This window comes from Pipistrellus kuhlii, unplaced genomic scaffold, assembly GCF_014108245.1.
Source record: "Pipistrellus kuhlii isolate mPipKuh1 unplaced genomic scaffold, mPipKuh1.p scaffold_m20_p_7, whole genome shotgun sequence".
Taxonomy (NCBI): domain Eukaryota; kingdom Metazoa; phylum Chordata; class Mammalia; order Chiroptera; family Vespertilionidae; genus Pipistrellus; species Pipistrellus kuhlii.
This window is the reverse complement of record NW_023425573.1, coordinates 7,375,884-7,396,104: the sequence shown is the minus strand read 5'-3', so window position 1 is coordinate 7,396,104 and position 20,221 is coordinate 7,375,884. Positions and strand designations below refer to the sequence as shown.

At 42.2% G+C, this 20,221-nt stretch overlaps 1 protein-coding gene across 3 annotated transcripts in view; it reads left to right on the top strand.

The window, feature by feature from the left end:
- Positions 1-151: 151 nt before the first annotated feature.
- Positions 152-20,221, top strand: part of ADAM23 (ADAM metallopeptidase domain 23) — a 151,992-nt gene continuing 131,922 nt past the window's right edge. The window contains exons 1-2 of one of the 3 annotated variants that reach the window (XM_045575415.1): positions 152-733; positions 1,842-2,059. In XM_045575415.1, the coding sequence (XP_045431371.1) occupies positions 532-733; positions 1,842-2,059 (420 nt within the window). In that variant the 5' untranslated portion in view covers positions 152-531. The remainder of the gene's footprint in view (positions 734-1,841; positions 2,060-20,221) is intronic. The other 2 variants (XM_036421844.2, XM_036421843.2) reach the window with 2 other exon arrangements.

Here is a 20,221-nt window from a genome sequence, read left to right as displayed (position 1 = left end):
CCGGGGTTGCTGCATCACGCTGCTGCTTTTCCCTCCCCCTGCCTCTGCCCTCGCGACGGCGCATGCGCGGTGCGTCCCGTGCCCGGCAACAGCATCAGCACCAGCATCAGGACCGGAGCCGCGCGCGCCCGCCCGCCGCGCGCGCCCGGGGACAGGGAGCCGGCCCGCCCGCGTGCCCGCCGCGCGCTCCCGTGCCGGCTCCGCATCCTCAGCCCCGGCAGCAGCCCCCGCAGTCGCGACCGCGCCCGCTGCAGGGAGGGAGGAGCCTCTGGGGAGGTTCCAAGTTGGCGGAGCCACTGGGACCCCCCCCCCCCCCCCCGACTCTCCGGCGCTGCTCGGGGAGGGCCCGAGGCGCGAGCAGCAGGGCAGGGGGCACCGCCTCGTCCCAAGTCCCCGAGCCCTGAGCCCTGACCCCTGCCCGCGGCCGCACGATGCGCGCTGAGCCGGCGTGACCGGCTCCGCCCGCAGCCTCCCCGCAGCTCAGCCCGGCGCTCTCCCCGTCCCAGCGAGCGGCGCCCGGAGCTATGAGCCATGAGCCCGCCCGGCGGCAGCAGCGCCCGGCGGCCGCCCCCCGCGGGCTGCAGCTTCCCGGGAGCCTCCAGCGACCCCCGCGGCCCGGCGCCCGCCCGCGCCCCGGCCCGCGCGCCTCCCGGCCGCCTGCTCGTCCTGCTCCTGCTGCCTCCTCTCGCCGCCGCGTCCTGGCCCCGCGCCTGGGGGGCTGCTGCACCCAGCGGTGGGTATGGCCCCGGTGCCCTTTGCATTGCCTTGCCTGCGGGGCCCTGCAAAGGAAGAGAAAGGACGCGCGGGTCCGTGCGCTCCTGACACGTCCCGAGCTCGGCCTTTCCGCACCTCCCTGCCCGCCTGCCTCCTCTCCTCATTCTCAGACCCCACTTAGCCCACTTCACTTTTGGAAGTTCATTGGCGTTGCATTCACTAAAAAAAACCACCCATTCTGGTGGCTGCCGGTCCCACTGGAAGGGACCTAGTGGGCGCTGGGCCCCTCTGTGCAACTTGGCCGAGGGGAGCCCGGCGGGTGGGGAATGCAATGAGGGTGGAGGAGCCTGCCTGGGGATGCGGAAGGGTGTCCTGATCATAGTGGGAATGTGTTTTCCTCAAATCCCCTTCTGGGTTCATCCCCTGCTGTTGGACTAAAAGTGGGGAAGAGAAACTTTGGAGATATAAGCCTTTGGTTTGTAATTTCTCAAAATGTGCTTGTCATTATCGTGAACAATTCAGATAATAATGTTCAATACAACCGAAAATCAGTGAAAAGCAGAAAGATGTCCTTGGCAGGATCATAAAAAGGAATTGGAGAGCAGCCAGCGTCTGCATTCCTCTATGGCAAAGGAGTTTTGCTCATCTGCAAGTTAGAAGAAAAGGGAATTGTCCTTTTTGTTAAACCATCGGTTCCAATGGAGATAATTCCGCTCTGGAGTTAACTTAGGAGCATTCTTAGCTCTTAGATGGGAAACTCCTGGTCAGAGTCCCTTTGAGCTTCTGTGGACTTGGGGAAGGGTCACAGTCCCCCTCCCCCCCACCCTCTCTCCCCATACTTAGAAGTCTAGATTTGAGCCTGGTTAGAAATATACATACAAAACATAAATAAAAACAAACAGTACATTATGGTATAAGCCTTCCTGGCTATTAAGCTTTATCCAGGCCACTTCCTTGTTGCCATAAACTTGCTTTCCTATTATGTGTCCACTTCTCACCTGTTTATGGATAGGAAACCTTGTGTTTGCCGTTAATGGAAAAGGGCACTGTGGTACTTAGGCGTTTATAGGATATATATGTGTGTGTTTGTGTGTGTTTGTGCCTCCTGCCCCTTTCTCCCCAAGCAGCTCCGCTTTGGAATGAAACTGCAGGAAGAAAGTTGGGAGCCGCAGCAGAGGAAGGCGGCACATGGCCACAGAACAGCAGCGGGAACACCAGCCACGGCGGTGCCACGCAGAAAGAGATCACCTGGCCCTCCAGGCTGGTCTATTACATCAACCAAGACTCCGAAAGCCCTTACCACGTTCTCGACACAAAGGCGAGGCACCAGCAAAAACATAACAAGGTAGGCAGGGCACTGGGTGTGCGGAAGCGGCTGCCACAAGGAGTCACTTTTGGTTTGAGGTTCTGCCAGAATCTGATTTCACATATCTGACCGAAGCGTTTTTATTGGGCAGTCAGTGAATATCACGGTAGGGCAGAGCCTGGAGGGACTGCACCTGGGCTGTCCTGGAAGAGAGTTTGATCTTTCTCTTCTTCTCTGACTCTGAACTGGAATCGGAGTTTTCTCAGTGGTCTCCTAAGTGCAGCCGCTGGCATGTGGTCCCCGTATCTTTTGGGTGCATTGGACACTGAACAGATAGTAAAGTGACGATGTTTATGACCCTGACTTACATCTGCGAGGCTTCCTGTGAGGGTGCAGCATGCTCCCTCCCATGGTGACAATCGCCGTACAGTCTGGACACAGGCGATTGTAAGGCGAGGCTGTTTGGCTGCAGATGAACATAGAAGTTGAGTATTTAAGTTTAAGCAACTTCTCTCTCTCTCTCTCTCTCTCTCTCTCTCTCTCTCTCTCTAATGAATCAATAGGAAAAAAATACTTTGTCTTATATTTTCAGTAGGTAAAGAAATTGACATTGAAAAAGACTATGGTGACTATAAAACCATTCATACACTGTAGCGACCGGCTTTCGGTCAACATAATCCTTCAGACTTTACCTGCATTCGCTGTAAGTGGTCGCTTTTCTTTCTCTCAGGTTGGTTCAGAGAGTGGCCCTGCAGGTGGGGCAGGTGGAGGTGCTTGACATCCACCAAAGACTTTAAGGGACTTTCTCCCTCACTGACTATTCTTTATTTGAGTTCATAGTGTTTTGGACCCCAGCGGATGAACGCATTGGGTTATCCGTGCCTCTGCTCTTTATCAGGAGCAGAAAATTGAGTCTGTGTGTGTCAAATATTTTCCTTTGGATTATTTCCGTTTAGTTGAGAACAGTAACCGTCTAAACACCCGGAACTTTAGAAAAGTATCTGCGGTTTACATGATTGTTTTTATTAGTTTTCTACAATAGAGGTAAATGGTAACTATTTATCAAATGGGGAATTAGAAATGTTAGTCTTTGAGGGGAACTGTCCCAAGATTGTAAAACGGTTCATATAAAAATTCCGAAGGCCTGAATAGTTAAGTTTTACAAGCCAGGTTCCTGAGAAAATGCTTCCTTCATACTGATTATTATTGGAGAAGTTAACTTGGTTTCACAGGATTATGGAGTCGCTGCTGCCCACCGCAGCTGAGAGGAATGGGTCTCTGATCTTACAGTCCTCTTCCCATCAGCTCCTATGTTACAGAAAGGGTTGATTCCTGGATCATATCTCCCCATTCGTCTTGTTTCTAGGGGTGGTTTCTTTACAGTAGAAGAGTCCAGTGCTGTCTCCAGGAGTGCTTTGAGGCCCTTTTTATGGCTGTCCTAATTAAAGAGACCTTCTATGGTTAAGTGGCCAGCTTTCAAACTCCTGTGTCTTTGCATAAGATATTGGAGGAAGTAATAAAAATGGCCTCAAAGGCTAATTTAAAGAATGCCCAAGCCCTCCTGAGCTGAGATTTGGAAGAAATTTCAGGGGAACTTCTTTGTAACTCAGGTGTTGGAGGCCATGAGTGATACCTGTCTCATAGTTTAACCTTGTGTGGTAGTATATGGTTTGACTACAATATGTCTGAGTTTCTATGATAATGGGTTTGTTAAAACTCCACCCACCACTCAAGTTGAAGAATAGATTTTCACTATGAACCTCATACTTGTTGGAGATCCTACCTCTCCACTTTCATTTCCCAGGCTCCTTTTATCTTAAAAATATGTTTACAGAGAAATTGTATTTGAACTTTTCTTCTTTTTTTTTATTATTTTAATAAATAAACATTGGTTGCATGTTTCTATGTGCAAAGTACTATGCTATCGATTCAGAGATAAGAGGTAAAGGGAACCAGGAGGAATAAGACATATATGGTTTCCAGGAGACACAAAAATGAGATAAGCAGTATTCTCAGAAGTGCTCCTATACAGTTATAAACTGTTCTTTTAAATGGCACAGTTACTGAAATTTCCCGTTGTGTTCTGTGATTTCACTCTTACTTCTGTTTTTAAGCGTCTCTTAAATTAGTCGACCAAAAGAGTTTCCAATGCTTTCTGCTTGTATCTTGATGACTTGCCTAATAATTGTGATGATAGAACTTGTTAGTTTCGCTGCTTTACAAATACTTCAGTAAGAGAAGAAGTACAGAATTTCACCATTTTTTTATTTTATAAGTTTTGATTTTAATATCTCTGTAGCATGCACCTTTTTTTTTTCTTCCCTGATTTCATTGCACTCAAGCATATTTTAATGAATGTCTGAGAAATGCTGAATCATTGTGCTATTCTCCTGGATTCTCATAGTTTGGGGGTAGACATGGAGAGGTAAAGTCCTAGATATAGGTTGCAAGGTAGAGCTCTGAGTTTATTTCATAAACATTCAGTGTTGATCAAGCCTTATTACTTTGCAGCTGTGAAAGTTAAAATGTTTAACTCTTTCAAAATTGGTGAGTTCAAGAGCAGATGGTACAAAACATCTCTGTAATGCCAGTGTTTTTGAAAACCTTAAGGTTTTCCTTGTGGAATTGTTAATGGAAAATATTAGAGTTAAACCTCGGTTCTTGAGTTAGGTGAAGAAAGAATTCAGAGCAAAGAACTCTGATGCAAGAGAAAGTTTATTTAGAAAGTTACAGAGGTTGAAGTAGTGAGCCAGTTGGGCCTAATGGACTTAGGAAACAAGTTACAGAGGCAAAAGAAGGGCCCTTGGAACTTGGTAGAAAGAAAGCAAAGGTACCTGCCTGAGAAAGAAAGTGCAGTCAAGAGAGAGCGAGAGTGAGAGCAAGAGATAGAGACAGAGGCAGAGGAGAGACTGAGACTCAGTCTGCACAAGCACACCCTGTGCCCTTCATCTTAAGGATTTTTATTTATTTTTCAAAGGCGAAAACTTCAGATGAGTTCTCTGGAGGATCTCAATAGAATGTTTATTAGCTTTCCAATTGTGTGTCCTTTCAAGGTTGTGGTTTCTACTGATTGGTGGACACTAGGGTAGAGGGTTTTTAGTCATTGCATCTGGTCCTGATGCCAGCCAGTCATGTTGTTGCTTGGTTTGGTTTTACTGTTCTTCTGGCCTTGGAGCTAAAACACAATTGAGGCCTAGATATTTTCTCTAGTTTGACCAAAACTCTGTTTCTGTGGTCCATAGACCCAAGGTTTTGTTCCTAAGATTATCTGATGCTGATTAGAATCTCATTGTCCTAATGCTTAATGCTTAACAGAATGGTCATGCAAGGACTTGGGTGGAAGTTGTTTGAGGCTGTTCTCTGGCCCCTTTTTCCTTCCTTTAAGGGAGTCTAACCTGGATGACTAGCATCACTCTAAGTGAGAAAAAGTCAGGCCCTAGCCAATAATAGTTGTTTTCTCTAATGTTGCCTGCTGCTAGGTACCCAGGACTTTCTGCCCTGGTGCCATTTTGTATCTGGCCTCTTCCTGCTCTGCTCATGCCTGTCTAAATATCAGAATCTTTTTTTTTTTTTTTTAAAGAATGTGTTTTCATTGATTTCAGAGAGAGAGAGAGAGAGAGAGAAAGAAACATCAATGATGAGAGAGAAACATTGTTTGGCTGCCTCCTGCACACCCCCTACTGGAGATTGAGCCTACAACCTGGGCATGTACTTTGTTTGGGAATTGAACCTTGACCCCTGATTCATGGGTCGATGCTCAACTACTGAGTAATACTGGCTGGGCTCTATCAGAACCTTTTTATCTCCAGATAGGCTGATAGATGGCTTATTTGTCCAACTTCTCCTTTTTTGAGAGTGAAAAAGGACACACTTAATAATTATTCCAGGACAACAGGCATAAACCAAGATGGTCCAGAGCAGAGGGGGAATGTGGTCACCTCAGTTCTAAGTGGTTATTTGTTTTTGGTGCTTATTCAAATTCAAGTTTCTTCATAGTTTCTTTTCTTTTTTGATGATTTATTGTAAAATTTTCTTACTAGCTAAGGTGTCAGTTTACCATGTAGAACTATTAGGGTCTGAAATGGAAAAATTTAGTTTTGATTTTTTTACCAAGACATATGTTCTTCATTTGTAGATACTTTTATGAGCATAAACAGAACTTTTATGGTTACTAAACGTAAGCATTTTATTAGCCATTAATGCAATATATGAATAAAATGGAACATACATTTAAAAAGAGAGAAAAACTATTTACATTCTGTCCTTCATTCATTTAATTGGAGATAATTTTTTTTGAGGTCTGTTCCTAAAAAGTTAATTAGTCTGTGGGGGAGGAAAAATAATTATTTTCTCTACCCTATTAGGTACGTGGCCGAGACACACACTGTGTTAAAAGTCAGATTAACAGGAGAACAGCAAACAGAAATTTAAAACATGTTATGTAGGAGAGGCCCAGGAAAACTGAGTAACTCTTCAAAATGGCCCATGCCATCACCTGACATAACATCTCCTGCTAAAGACAAGATCTTGAAGATGGGGAACTGGCTGTGGGAGGGTACAGGGAAAGCACTATAAACAAGGTTAAGGTTGTTATGCAGACTTCAGTCTCTGCCTTCTCCATTGATAAAAGTTTCTAGAAATTTTAGTCACCCTCCTCTTCCTGCTACATAGAGGGAGACGGGTGGTGTATTCTCCTCCTGTTCACACCTTTTCCTGAAACTTTCTTTTAGTCAAAAATTATTGGACCTATATCCTACTGTCTTGGGATTCTTTTCTCTGCCACATACAAAGGGATGGATGAGGTACACTGTGCATATATAGCACAGGGACTGGGGACGATGAATGTCATCTCTTCTGACTCTAGTTAGCCTGCTTAGGCTCAGTCTTTTGTTACTTATCTGCTGCGCTGGGGAGAAAGAGCGGGTACTTTGAATTAAGAATAGGCAGACCATGTCCAACTGAAAGAGAGGGCACAGCAACCCACACTTGGTAGGCAGGTAGTTCCTCAGCCTCTGAGCTCCCACTTTGGGGAAGTGAAACCCATGGGGGTCTTTTTGATTAAAGGCTCAGTTTTAGTACACTCATACAAAGGAAGTAGTCAAAGATGTATTACAGATTCCCAATGCAGGAATGGGGTGGGGAGGCAGGGAGCTGAGGGAAGGCCAGTCCTCCATCCCAGGTCCCAAGCCAACTGGAGACAGCCATCTGGAGACATAGGCTAGCCCTATTACTCATAGGTGGTTGGGCTGAGGTTACTAACTTTTCTCAGGCTTAATTCTAAGTAACTATTTTAAAATGTGTAAAAGCAAAGTGGGACCTTATGGCGGGAATCCTAAAGTCTTCATCTAAACTAGGGATGTCGAACTCAATCAGAGAAGGGGCCAAAATCTAAAATCCAGCCTAAATCGCGGGCCGAATGGTTTACTGAACAGTCATAAACTGTCATTGTGATGGAAACGCAGCGGAGTGCAGTGATGACAGCGCGGTGCGGGCCACATTGCAAGGCCTGGCAGGACGGATTTGGCCCGCGGGCCTTGTGTTTGATACATGTGAAACGTTCAGACCTCGGGTGTGAGCAGAGTTGTCATACTGTAAAATACTTATGCAGCAGCTCAGGAAAACAAAAGTTGTTTTCTCAGCATCCCTACTCCCTAACACCCCAAGCTGAAGAGAGAGAAGAGAGATGCTTGAATTAATTTAGATCATGATGATCATCATTGCTTGCTACTCTGCTTCAGGACAAAGCCAGGGCCACATTCTGGGCCATGCAGAAGCCAGCTGCTCCTTTATTCTGGGTGTGGGACAGTAGAAAGACACACAGGGTCCTTTCTCAGAACTGGTAGAATGGCAGCTATTAGGCTACAGGACAATATAAACTCTTGTTTTGGCTTTAAGAGCCTCCCCAACTTTCTGGGTCTTCCTGAGCATCTAGAAAATTGCCATCTATCGAATTCAGGATTATAGTGGTTTTGCTTGGAATGTCTGGCATATAATAGGCTCTCAGTAAACATCTGCTGAATGAATTGATGATTAAACACTCATATGTTTGAAAGAGTGCAGTGCTTTCTGTGCAGTTTTATGTTCTAATCAAATTGACCTTCAAAAGAGCCTCAAGTTGCTGTTAAGCATTTGAAAGATCAGTAGGAGAGATAAGTGTGTGTGTGTGTGTGTGTGTGTGTGTTTTAGCACTGCATAAATCACACCTTAACAGTTCTTAGATTATCTTTATCACTGACACCACCACAATTAATGTGGTTAATCAAGAGCTGACCATGTGGTGGTAGTTGTCATTGCCATGGGTTACTTCCCAGTGTTGGAGCAAGAGGTGTCCACTCACATAGTACCTAGTAAATTGGATTTGTGTCTGTCAACTGTTAAGTTTTGTTTGGGCCAGCAAACATTTACTGAACACTTGTTTTGAATTAGGCACCATGCTGGACTCTGGTAAGAGTGATGAAAAGGAACACTTAGTTCCTACTTTTGCTCATAACTTGAATGGGCATCAGCAAAAGGCAGCTGGTGCTGCATCGTTCATGTCAGTGCAGTTGCTAGTTGCAAGAATCAAAGGTTGAGGGCACCTAGGAAAGTCAAAGAAAGACTCACAGAGGAAGAAACAATTGAGCTGGCTCTACCTAGCCATTAGGAGGTAAGTTTTGGGGAGAGGGGCCCACAGAGTCAGAGGCAGAGGCTCTGGCCGATTGGGAGGTGGTACGGAATTTGATGTGGTGAACATGAGAAGGAGAAACCCAAGAGTGGGAAATGTAAAAGAATTAGGCATTAATATTACATTTGTAGTCAATTAGAGAAAACCAATTCCTCTGGAAACCCAATAACGTACTTGTTTATAGATGTAGCTGTTGAGATTCATAGTTAGTGTCTTCAAAAGGACAGGCAGCTAGGAAGTATTAGTCAGGATTTGAACACAGGTCCTGTCTTGGCAGAGCTTGTGCTGCAGAGTAGGGAGTGGCAGGTAATGGATGTGAAATGTTGTGAAGGCTGTAACAGAGGAGGGGTTCGCATTTATTCCCTATCAAATGGTTAAGTCCTGAGAAGGCAGGAGGTAAGCACATCGTTGATTGAGCATTGATTTATGGCCAATTCTATGGCTCCTCAGGGAATTGATCTTCTAGTGGGAGGACACAGACCATAAACACAACAAGAGCAACAACAACACAAAGAGTTCAGGTATTGACAAGTGCTCCAAGAAGAAGATGAAAGCATATCTATGGTAGAGGATGTGAGTGGGATGATTTCTCTTGAAAAGTCAGAAGACTGGACCTATGATCTTGGGTGGAAGTAACCCATCTACTGTTCCTCCTTTGAGATGGGGGTGGGCATGAGCCTTTTCTTCAGTCCCCTCCACTCCTTGTTACCTCACACCCTTCTTCATTTTGGTTACTTGCCTGGTGTCTGGAAGTGTTTGAGTGTGGACCCTGGTCTTTGATCCTTCTCTCTCTAGAGTCTGGACAATTTGTGATCATCTCAGCCTTGATTGATTTGCCTGCCTCCATGCTTCCCAACAGGCCAAGGGTAAGCTGTGCTGTCGAAAGTCTTGCTTCAGCATGTATCCCTACACAACATTCTTTGCTCTCTGCTCCTGGGTTGACTTATTCCGGCTGCCTATATAATAACTCCTGTCATTCTGTCTTTACTTATTCTCAGTTTTTGTGTTTCTTAACCTATGAGGCCACTGTCCTTCTCTCGACAGCCAGTCAAAAAACAACCCAGGAGCACTTACTTGCCTGTGGGCATTGCCCAGGATTGTGGGCATCACTCTTCTGAAGGAGTCAGACAGGATGAGAGCCATCCTCCCTGCCTTGCTCCTTTTTCTCAGTGGTACTGCTGCTTTCCTAGCCCTCTGAGAGTGAACCTTCCGAGTCATCTTTGACTCTTTTCTCGCCTTCATCTTCTGTCTATTAATAGTCACGTATTAAGCCTTGAAGTTTCTTCCTTGAATCCATCCCTCCTTCTCTCTCTGCATTGTGTTCTTGTCATCTCCCGTTGTTTCTCCCTCGCTGTCAGTTCATCAGTCCCACCGCTGACAGATTAATCTTCGTGGAACACTTATTTCTCACGTGACTCCCTTTATCCTCATGCAACAAGCATAATGTCAGCTCAGTGCCTTTTACTTGTGGAGTGAAGAGAGATGGAAGCGCTCTGGAAAAGCTGCTGCTCCCCTCGGCATACACACATTGTTCTCCTTTTAGCATTTTTCCAGGCCTGTTTACCCAAAGGCCAGTCCCTGGTAGGAGGCAGTTTTGTCTGGATGATCCCATTCATTTCTGACCAAATTCTGGGACTAGTTATGGAAATCCCTTGTGATCAGTGATAACAGCTTCACCTGTCAGTAATATGTTCTTAGGCTTTTGTTTTAGGTTTAAAATGCGGTTAAATTCCTGCTTCAGAAGATCCTGTCATCTCATCTTTAAGTCCTGAGGAATTAGTTGCTCCTAGTATATGTTTGCTGAACGAAAATATTTGACTCCTCTCAAAAATGTACATAATCATAAGGCTTTATTCACACATAGTACTTAATTCACAAGTGACGTGGGTATCCTTTAACCTTATGAAAGACTCATTGATTCACATAATTCACTCATTCACATCCACTGAGCACGTGATTTTTGCAGTTTTTACAAAGGGGTCTTTGTATTTAGAATTTATATAAATTAAGGACAATTTTAATCAAGGCTAATGCGAGGAACTCTACTATAAAAGAATAGATCCAGTTATCGTGTTTTACTTGGAATAATGAGCTGTTAAATCAATCACGTTCATTCATAACAAATTAAGACAAAGTGTTTGCTTTTTATGGAGGAACGTGAGAGGTGCATTTCCCGTCACCGGGCACTTGTCTGGGATGGAGCCAAACCTGTGGATTGGCTTGATGCTCCAAAGAAGGTTCTGTTAAATAGGTGTCTTCTCTGGCCGAGGAGTAGACAGAGGCTACTTTCTGCACCTGGAAAATTACAAATTAATGGATTAGGGTGCTACTTTCCATTTTATTGTGAAATACATTTATCTGTTAACAAGTTCTACCTTAACGCTAAACACTCTCCAAGCTTTCTGTTTAGAAATGAAAAGGATGGAGAGAAATTAAAATAATCGCCTCTGTTGATAGACACTAATTACAGAGAATTAACTTCAAGCAGACCAATGAACAGAATTGTAAATGGGGCCCTTTGACCAGTGGCTGGACTGCTCTTCAGCTTGTATCTATGGTCAGATGCTGGGGACATCCACCTCTTTCTTATCTGCATGATAGGGTCCACTTGAAGGGGTCATCCTGGCACATTTTCAATCCTGACAGAGTAGTGGGCACAAGATAATCACAAGCTCCAGGACCACCCCTTCTGCCCTCATGGGGCTGAATATTAATTTTAGAAGTCAAATCTAAGTATGCCTAGAGGCATATCATAAAAAACTTGCCAGAGCCATGAAGACATGGATTTTTGAGCATCTGCTGAATTCCAGTCTCTGCTCCAGGGCTTCCGTTCCCTGGGTGTGGATATTCAAGAATTTGCTCTATCTGGTTGTAGTCTGGATCACTTAATTGGGTGGTTTATACTACCTTTTAATTGTAAACAGGCCTGCTAATACCATACACTCCCAAACTTAATAGTTGTATTGCAGATGGCTCCATTAACAACATTAATAATATAAATGAATCAACACTGGGGGCGTGCCCATCCTCATGTCTCATTGCTCTTTCCTTTTTCAGCTCAGTGAATCCATTAGATTAACTTGCAACTCATTCTGCAATATGCTGGTAATAACAATATGATGTATTTCTTTTGCAGTGAGCCTGAATAGTTTTATACCTATAATCATACAACATCCTCACAGCAATAACACAAATGTAAATATTAGATGGTTATTATTTAGGTGAGAAAACTAGGTCCAAAGAGGCCAGGTCCATTGGTCCAGGTATCAGGAATTATTGGCATGACCAGAATGACCAGTCCTGGGTCTGTAGATTTCTGGTTCCTTATTCTCTTGTCACACCACATGTATGGGCTGAAAAGGGAAGTTTCTGTCCATTTTAAACACCTTTCTGTCAATGACAAGGACCTGTGAACTGATTACCCCGTGGCTACCCAATCATACACACCCTGCTCTGGCCTTCCTCCACAGCTGTTGGTCTCCTTTTTTCTTTTTTCTAAATGAGCACTCCAGAAATATAATCTTATTTAAAATGCTGACATGTTTGCAATACTTTGCTGACCTGCTTACCTTTCCTTGTTGATCTTCCTTAACTTTCCTTTTTCTCTATCAGTTTCCCAATCTTCCTTGTTTTCTGAAGAAGAGTGTTCGCATTTGGTGTTTCCAAATTGTCAGACATTAGAATAGTCTAGAAAAACTTTTCTTTTGTTTGAAAAAATATGCTCTAATTCAGACTTCTATAGCCTGATGAAATAGATCTTTCAAACAAGGTGAATTGGATAAAAAGGAGCTGGTTAGTTTACCCTCTGATTTTTTTACTAACACCCAACCTAAACTTTTTTGTCCACATGCGATAACCAGTGTTTCTACACAGTCGTGCTGTTATTTAAGGACAACACAGGTAAATTGGCATTTTCATGATGCACTAGAGGCATTTATTTGTGGGGTAAACGTGATGGGCACAAAGCTGTTTAGATGGTCAGATAGTCTTTGACTTCGCTTACGAACTCCTCTGCCACACAGTGGGGAAGAGTGGTGGGGGAGTCGCATCCAGGGTATGACAGATCTACTAATACCAGCTATTTAGACTTGGGCAAGTTACCTAGCCTTTCTAAACTCTTTCCTATCAATAATGTGGACATAATAATAGTGCCCAAACAGAGGCTGTGCCTGACTGAAATGGCATTACCTATAGCATGGTTTGCACAGTACCTGGCACACAGGATATACTCAATAAATGTTTCCTATTCATTATTGACTAGATGCCTAGGGAATCCAAGTTGGGAACTGCTCTTTTATGAATGAAGGGTTGTTTTAGTGAAAAAGAAGCTGGAATAACGAATATAAGTTTAGAAGTACTGGTGAGGATGTGTGTGTGTGTGTGTGTGTGTGCGCGCGCGCGCCGGGGGGTTGTGATTCAAGGTTTTCCTGGTTCCGTGGCTGCCGATGAATGGATTGCTTCACCGTCCATGAGAGTGGAGTGAATGCTTGAGAATGTGGGATGTTTTAGAGGCTGCAGTCCTCTGAGCCAAGGTGAGGCAGTGGTCTGTCAGCATGGTGTTTGTACTCAGGAGGCCTGGAGTTTTCCCTAAACCTTTGTCTGTAATCAGGGCGCTCAGGGCAGGCTTGGAATCGAGTGTTTTGGAGAGTTGTAATGTGATTTGTTTTCTTTGTGGAGCTAACTGTTAATGCGGGCATAGTGTGTCACCAAATACTATAAAGAGCACATATTCATATGCTCATTTCTATAAGAAATATCCCACCTCTCTTCCTTCTCCTGACAATTCTTCAAACAACCCCCCCCCCCCCCCCAAGAAATACTTTCCTCTGCCATTGATAGTTTTCTGGCTTTGGAATTCAGTGTAACAGTTATAACACCATGATAATTAGAATAGCATAGAAGACTCCCAGCCAGAAACACCGAACAGAACAGGTAAACATATCAGAAATAAAATTCTATTCTTATTTACACACTGGGATCTTATTGAACATACTATAACCAGGAAGTAAAAATTTGGACATTGCATCTTAACTGCCCTAACCAAGAAGAATTCATAAGTACACTGATTCCCCTTCTCTTGTAAATTATGGCAAAAAGAGTTAGCAAACTCTATTAGTGAACAGGTAGTTAATTACTTTGCTAATTATTGTGGTCTGCCCTGCCCAAAGCAATGAACTTTCACCTCTGGAATGTTCAGACTACAGTTAGAGGTATTTATCACTCTAAATAGGCAGCAAAACACAATCACTTGTTCCCTTCAGAACCAGAGGGACATTGGGATGCTGCTGCTGTCTTGTCATTTTTGGCTTTTCACTGGTGAGTAAGACACTTTTTGCAAACAGTTAACTATTATTCCTTCCCTTCCTAACAAACCATGTTTATATTTTTCTCTTATTATTTTATTTGGGACATTAATCCTTTTAAGACCTACTGTTTCATTTTAGGATAATTACCCAAATAGTATAATTATAAGCTATCCTGTTTACCTGTCAGATCTTAAATTGTCCTTCCGTTTTACTTTTCTAGAGTTCTTGGATATCCCCTAATATGGTTTAACACCCTAATGCTTTAGAGCGTATGAACTTATTGGACTTAGTTTTAAGAAACTCTTGCTTGTGATGGAACACTTGAGAATCCTGGTTTCTTCTCTCCCTTGATACCCATACTCACATATCTGACTATTTATCTCTTATCTCCACTTGGATACCTGACATGTCCAAAACAGAACTCTAACTTCTCATATCTCCTATCCCAACCTGCCCTGCCCACACTCTTTCCCACCTGAGTAAATGGAAGAGCATCTTTCCCGTGCTCTGGTCATTTTCTTTACTTCAAGGTTGGAAGTGTTACTCCAATGACATGTAGAACCCGACTATTTCTGTCTCCGTTGCTGCCAACCTGGTCTAATCTACCATCACCTCTCCCTGGTTTAATGAAAATATCTTCCCTACTTGTGTCTCTGCTTTTGTCCCACTCCCATCACTCGGACTCCAGTCTGTTTGATATTCATCAGGCAGAGTGATCTATTTATATACTAACTTGGACCACGTCACGCCTCAGCTCAATAACATGCATTTGGAGAATCATTCAGAGTGACTTTCCCCCCCTCTCTTCATCAGTTTGGTTACCAGCGAAAATTAACTCTGAGGATCACAGTTTTTATTTCCAGGAAGAGCAGTGCTTTCTTACTTCTTAGTAGTGAGGATATTGCTTGAGGCCAAAGAACAGAAGCTTCTGTGTGGTGACAGGAGTCTTCACAGAATGTTTGGAAGGGGGCTCTTATGTCAGACCCTAGGAAACAGATTGTATAATAGTACATACTCTGGGCCTCATGGGGAGAGGATGATCACAGAAAGGTGGGCATCAGCTGAGGTTCTAAAGATAATTGCTCTAAAGGAGTATTTGGAAAAGTTTTGCTGGAAGCTGAGATTTACCAATTATTAGATGAATAAAACAAAATAATGTTTAAGAGAAAGAAGATGAGTAATTCAGTTTTCGCATGTTTAAAAATATTTTTTGTGGTAAAATATGAATAACATAAAATTTACAATTTTAACCATTTAAAAATATATTTTATTATTGATTTCAGAGAGGAAGGGAAAAGGAGAGCAAGATAGAAACATTAGTGATGAAGGAGAATCATTGATTGGCTGCCTCTGGTATGCCCCCTACTGGTGATTGAACCCGTAACCTGGGCATGTGCCCTTGACTAGAATCAAACCCAGGACCCTTCAGTCCGCAGCCTGACGCTCCATCCACCGAGCCAAACTGGCTAGGCCCATTTTAACCATTTAAGCATACATTTCTGTGGTATTTAGTATATTTACATTATTGTGCAACCATCAACAACATCTATCTCCAGAATGTTTTCATCTTCTCCAACTGAAACTGTCCTCATTAAATTCCAGTTCTTCACTCCTCTCTGCAGCCTCTGGCACCAGCCATTCTACTTGTTGCCATTGTGAATCTGACTAGTTAGGTTCCTCATAGAAGCAGAATTACGTAGTATTGGCATTTGGTGACTGGCTTATTTCACTTAGCATAGCTTCAAGGTTCATCCATGTTGTATCATGTATCAAAATTTCCTTCCTTTTTCCATTGTATATACCACATTTTGTTTACCCATTCATCCATTGATGGACAGTTGGGCTGTCCCACATTTTGGCCATTGTGAATAATGCTGCTATGAACATGAACATAAAAATATTCTGTTTGAGCCCCTACATTTTTTTTGTTTAAAAAAATATATTTTATTGATTTTTTACAGAGAGGAAGGGGGAGAGATAGAGAGTTAGAAACATTGATGAGAGAGAAACATTGATCAGCTGCCTCCTGCACACTCCGTACTGGGGATGTGCCCGCAACCAAAGTATATGCCCTTGACCAGAATTGAAACTGGGTCCCTTCAGTCTGCAGGCCAATGCTCCAAACTGGTTAGGGCTGAGCCCCTACTTTCAATTCTTTTGGGTATATTCCCAGAAGTGGAATTGCTGGATCATACGGTAATTCTATTTTTAATTTTTTGAGACATCATCAAAACGTCTTCCACAGTAGTTGTATTATTTTACATTCCCACCAGCAGTGCATAAAGGTTCCAGTTTCTGTACATTAATGTCAATACTTGTTTTCTGGGTTTTTTTTCTTTCTGTTTTTTTTTGTTTTGTTTTGTTTTGTTTGTTTTTGTTTGATAACATCTATTCTAATTGGTATGAAATGATATCTCATCATGGTTTTGATTTACATTTTTCTGGTGATTAGTCATGTTGAGCACCTTTTCATTTATTTATAGGCCTTTATTTTTTTGAGGAACATCAATTCAATCCTTTGATCATTTTTTATTGTGTTTTGAGTTTTTTGTGTGTGTGTGTGTGTTGTTGTTTTTTTGTTTGTTTCTTAGTGTGCTGTGAGAATGTACTTGGCACAAAAGTTTTAAATTTTGATGAAATGCAACCTGCCTATTTTTATTTTCTTGCCTGTGCTTTTGGTGTTATATCCAAGGAGTCCTCACAAGGTGTAATGTCATTAAGCTTTCCCCCTGTATTTTATTCTAAGAGTTTTATAGTGTTAGCTTTATGTAAGTCTTTGATTCATTTTATAATAGTTAATTTTTGTAAATGGTGTAAATTAAAGGTCCCACCTAATTTTTTATATGTAAATATTCCATTTTCCTCACCCAATTTGTTGGGAAGAAGGTCTTTTTTCCACTGAATGGTCTTGGCACGCTTGTCAAAATTCATTGACTCAATATGAGAGGGTTTATTTCTGGGCTCTTTAGTCTGTTTATCTATATATCTATTTCTTAGGTTAGTACCACACTGTTTTGATTATAATAGCTTGGTAGTAGTTTTGAAATCAGAATGTGTGAGACCTACAGCTTTGTCCTTTTTTAAGATTGTTTTTACTATTAGGGACCCTGGAAATGAATTTTTAAAATTTCTGCAAAATTAAAATTAAATGAATAGGATGTATTTTTAAACTTCTGCAAGAAATGTCATTATAATTTTGATAGGGATTGCATTGAATCTGTAGATTGCTTTGGGTAGTATTGCCATCTTTTTAAAAAATATATTTTTTATTGTTGATAGTATTATACATGTCTCCCATTTCCCCCCCTTTACCCTCCCAGCCCCACCACCACTGCCAACCTATTGCCCGTGTCCACAGACTATGCAAATAAGCATATAAGTTCTTGGTTTATCTCTTCTCATCTCCCCCAATCCCACATTAGTATTGCCATCTTAACACTATTAAGTCTTCAAATCCACGAGCTCAGAATGTTTTTCCATTTATTTGTGCTTGATTTATTTTTTTCATCAGTGTTTTATAGTTTTCAGTATCCAAATCTTTCATCTCCTTGGCTAAGTTTTTCATAAGTATTTATCCTTTTTGATGCTATTGTATGCTATTGTAAATTGTTTTCTTAATTTCATTTTAGGATTTCACTTTGTTAATGTATAAAAATGAAACTAACTTTTGTGTGCTGATTTTGTAACCTGCAACTTTGATGACTTCATTTATTAGATCCATTAGGTGTTTTTTTTTGTTTTTGTTTTTGTTTTTTGTTTGTGTGTGTGTGTGTGTGTGTTTGTGTGTAATTTTAGGATTTTTACATATAAGATTATGTCATCTATAAGCAGTAATAATTCATGATTTCTTTCTAGTTTGCATGCCTTTTATTTTATTTTATTTTATTGCCCAATTGCTCTGTCTAGGATTTCCAGAACTATGTTGAATGGAAGTGGCAATGGTAGACATGTTTGTCTTGTTCCTGATCCTAGAGAGAAAAAGTTTAATTTTTCTTCATCGAGTATAATGTTAAATGTGGAGGATTTTCTTATGTGGCCTTTTTTATGCTGAGATAGTTTCCTTCTTATACTTTTTGCATTTTTTCATCTCACAGGTTTCTTTAAAAGAGATACTGGAATATATACTAGTAGAATAATGAATTGGCTGTATATTAGGTAGGCAATTTTGGGCAAACCACTTACCTCTCTAGAATTGACTTTCCTAATTTTAAAAATGAGATAGGGTTAGATTTGAGGAAGCCCAAAGTTTTATGTGCATTGGAACCACCTGGGAGCTTGTTGAAAACAATTTGAGTTTGTAGATCTGTATGAGGTGCACTGGTATGTATTTTTATATCTCAGGTGACTTTGATGTGGGTGAGTTTGTCCTCTAGAGTATCTTATGGCACTAAAATCCTGCGAAGTATCCTCCACTAAGAGCTGTCTGGGTGTTCCTTTGAGTTAAAGAAATACAGATAGAAGTGATTGAGTTAGGGATTGTTCATTTTTCCAAGTGAGGTCTGCATCTGTGGTATAGCTGCTTCCCTGAAATACTGGCGTGTTGGAAGAAGAGTAGGAGTTATTATTATTATTAAATATATTTTAATGACTTTACAGGAGGAAGGGAGAGGGATAGAGAGTTAGAAACATCGATGAGAGAGGAAAATTGTGGATGCACACCCCTGATTAGGAACCAAGCCTGCAACCAAGGTACATGCCCTTGACCAGAATTGACCCTGGGACCCTCATTCTGCAGGTTGATGCTCTATCCACTGAGCCAATCCAGTTAGGGCAAGAGTAGGAATTATAAAGTATAGATCTTACTATTGGAAAGTGAGGGGAGAGTAGCTGGCTCCAGAAGTAGTTGGTGGAAGGTAATTCAGGGAAAAAAAGAGTTTTTAAAAATAGAGACAGAGGAGGCCTAAGGAACACTGTTCCACAGAGAAACTGCTGGTGGGGTGCTATTGCCCTCTCATTTATCACCAAGAAATCCTTGGCGGGACAGTCTGGAGGGGGAATTCCAAAGAGCCCTGCTGGAATCAGAGGGAAGAAATGTTACATATATAAACATGCACACACTCACGTGCAAACTTAGTATAAATCTTGTATGAAATTAGTATTTATTGCCGAGACCGGTTTGGCTCAATGGATAGAGCATCGGCTTGGGGACTGAAGGGACCCGGGTTCGATTCCGGTCAGGGGCATGTGCCTTGGTTGCAGGCATATCCCCAGTAGGGGGTGTGCAAGAGGCAGCCGATCGATGACTCTCTCTCATCGATGTTTCTAGCTTTCTATCTCTCTCCCTTCCTCTCTGTACAAAATCAATAAAATATATTAAAAAAATACCCTATTACTAATAAAATATAATAGGGCTAATAGTGATAAATGTGCAACAGTAAAAAAAAAAAAAAAGAAATTAGTACTTATTCTACTATATTTATTTACATGGTCTAAGCATTCAAAGTTCATAAAGGAATACAATGAAAAGTAAAAATTCCTCTCCCATCACTCCTGAAGACTATTACATTTTTATTTTTAGTTCTTTTAACATTTAAATAATGTATCTCTGCCCTATTTTAGATCTATCAACCTAAGATCTCTTCTAATGTCTGCCTGCTCTGAAACGTGAAGTGTATATATCACACTATGTTGTGAGCTTTTTCCTTTCTTTCCCTACCTTCTGATTTTTTTTTTATGCACATTTTAAAAATCCTGGTAGTTTTATCAAGAACTTGGCAGTCAAAATGGACTTGGAGAGAGGGAGGGCTTAGGGTTAGAATGAGGTAGCTAGCTGCTGTCTTCTGCCTTGGGAGAGAGAAGTACAATCAGAGACTCGGAAAGGGCGGCTGAAACACAAGCAGCTCCCTTTGATAAGTGCTAAGAGCTCCTGCTCATTGTACAAGGCCTGGGAAGGTTGAGGGTGAGAAATTCTGTGGAGGAAAAAATGGCGTATTTTTTCCCCCCTCTCCATTATTTTTTAAAGGTAAGAAGGGGCCAGAAGATGAAGGGCCCATTAGGATTTTGTTCTGATGATAATGGAAGCCCCTGATGGGTTTGAACAAGGAAAGAACATTCTTTGATTTATATTTTGCAAAGATCAGAGTTCTGGTAGCTTTAAAGCCCAGGGCTGTAGAGGAGCAAGAGTGGCACCAAGGATATTGACGAGGGGGCACTCACAGGCACCCCGTGCAGAGTCTGCATGGCCTTCCTGGCAGGTAGCGGAGGAATGACAGGGAAGCAGTTGATTTGGGA